Genomic DNA, 2,500 nt, shown 5'->3' with positions numbered 1-2,500 from the left:
TTACAACCTGCCCTGAAAGCCCAGTCATGGATATAGAACCAACCAGGACAAGCCCAGTCGGCCCTGATAGGAGAATTCTCAGGGATCCAGACTTCAGCATCAGTAGGGATGATCCCCTTATCCTTCAAAATCTTCTCAAACTCAGGCTTCAAACGATTTGCAACAGACTGATCCTCATTTAAAGCCTTCATAGGCTTGAATTGAAAATCACCATGGAATATTGAGATCATCTCCAATGGAGAATCACTCGGCTTACTGATCGTGGAAGGTGGAGCAGCAGAAGAAGTAGGCATATTTTCAGAAGAAATTTTCTCAGGATTCTGAGGAGGAGGGGTTGCAGGAACCGCTGCCCTGGTAGATTTCTTTTTTGCAGCCATTATTTGAAAGATTATGAAGAATTGATCGAAGATTGAAGAAGTTGGGAATTAAGAGAACTGAAGAGAAGGATTATTAAGACAGAATAAGAAGAATTGCTTTGGTGAGTTCAACTTAATGAAGCACACATGTATTTATAGTGGAGAAGATTAGGGTTTCAACCGCAAAGAAAGTGGATAATCATTAAGGAAGTTGCAGTAAATCTTACACACGTCATAAACTGCAGTAAAATAGCCGTTACAGGAAACTGCCTAAGCATAACTTAACCATTGGCTAATCTTCCTAAAAACAAAGTTATCTTCTCATTTTTTCGTCCTGGCACACTGCAAATAAGGAGATAAGGGACAATTGTTAGGCCTGAAAATCCGCAGACCTTCCTGATCAGTATCTCATCTAAACCTCACTGTCAGGCCGTCAGGGTGTCAGGCTATCAGGACACACGAAGATAGGCGCCAGGCCATGGAGAGGACAACGGTCAAAATATCAGGACGATATTAGACCATAAACGCGTATTATAAAAGGATTATATACGCAGCATTAAATGAGAAGATCTCGCAGTAAATGCAGTAATTAAGGGAGGAATATTTAGCCATTATTACAGGCAATAATAGAGAATAATCCGCATTCAATACCATATCAGCCAGCCGTTCAAGATTGGAGCTTATATAAGGAACACATTGAAGATATTGGACTCATCTCGTTTTACACAAGAAGAAGCATACACTTACATACGCAATACATAGAGAAATATAAGCATTGTTATTGTCATACAATTATTCTCCCAAATTACATAGTGAATCATCTCCTGGCTTGGTGCCCGTGGTTTTTTCCCATTCAAGGGTTTTCCACGTACAAAATTCTTTGTCTCATTATTGTTATTGTTATTGTATTTACAGCTTTACATTTAAGCCTGCCGACCTAACCAATAGACCATTTAGAGCTAGTTAACCTTGCATAGCTCTACCCTAACCTGATTTCGCCTTGCGCAAAATCCACACAAAACAGTAACAGTAATAATAATAATAATAATAATAATAATAATAATAATAATAATAATAATAATAATAATAATAATAATAATAATAATAATAATAATAATAATAATAATAATAAGAATAATAATAATAATAAGAACAATAATAACAATAATAACAACAACAATAATAACAACAATAACAATAGTAATAATAACAATAGTAACAATAATAGTAACAATAATAATAATAATAAAAATAATAGTAATAATAATAATAATAACAATAATAGTAACAATAATAATAATAATAATAGTAATAGTAATAATAATACTAATAATAATAATAATAATAATAATAATAATAATAATAATAATAATAATAATAATAATAATAATAATAATAATAATAATAATAATAATAATAATTGCTGCTAGAAGGAACTCTTCCAGTATTAGCAAGGTTATGGGTATGAATGGTAATATTTGCACTGAGTTTGGTGACATTTCAAAGGCCTTTCTGGAATATTACATGAGTCTCCTTGGTACTGATGAACCAGTGGCGGATTTTGATGATATGGTTATGCAATTTGGACCTTGTCTCAGTGCTTCTGAGGGACTTTCTCTTCTTGATCCTGTCACTCCTGCAGAGGTAAAGGCTGCCCTTTTCTCAATTGACCCAAACAAGAGCCCGGGTCCAGATGGTTACACCTCTGGTTTTTTTCGTGATGCCTGGGATATTATTCAGGGGAACTTTACAGCTGCTATTCTTGATTTCTTTGCTACGGGTAAGTTGCTAAAAGAGGTTAATTCAACTCTTATCTCGCTCATCCCAAAAGGAAATGCCCCAAACACTGTATTGGATTTTAGACCCATTTCTTGTTGCACCATTCTCTACAAGACAATCGGTAAGATTCGACCAGGACTAAAAAGAGTCATGCCCTCTCTGGTGGGGATTGAACAGGCTGCATTTATTTCTGACAGATCCATTTTTGATAATACCATGCTTGCTAATGAGCTTGTTAGAGGCTATGGTAGGAAGTATAAAACTCCTAGGTGTGTGGTAAAGGTGGATATTCGAAAAGCTTTTGATTCTGTGAGTTGGAAGTTCTTGAAACACATTCTGCCTCTTTTTTGGTCTCCCATCTAAAT

General features: G+C 35.1%; 1 protein-coding gene across 1 annotated transcript in view; it reads left to right on the top strand.

The window, feature by feature from the left end:
• Positions 1-1,814: 1,814 nt before the first annotated feature.
• Positions 1,815-2,500, top strand: part of LOC141632301 (uncharacterized) — a 2,238-nt gene continuing 1,552 nt past the window's right edge. Inside the window, exon 1 of the mRNA XM_074444860.1 lies at positions 1,815-2,485. Coding sequence (XP_074300961.1) covers positions 1,815-2,485 — 671 coding nt within the window. The remainder of the gene's footprint in view (positions 2,486-2,500) is intronic.

The sequence above is a fragment of the Silene latifolia genome, chromosome Y (genome assembly GCF_048544455.1).
Source record: "Silene latifolia isolate original U9 population chromosome Y, ASM4854445v1, whole genome shotgun sequence".
Taxonomy (NCBI): domain Eukaryota; kingdom Viridiplantae; phylum Streptophyta; class Magnoliopsida; order Caryophyllales; family Caryophyllaceae; genus Silene; species Silene latifolia.
The sequence above is the reverse complement of the archived record's forward strand: the minus strand, read 5'-3'. Positions and strand labels throughout refer to the sequence as shown.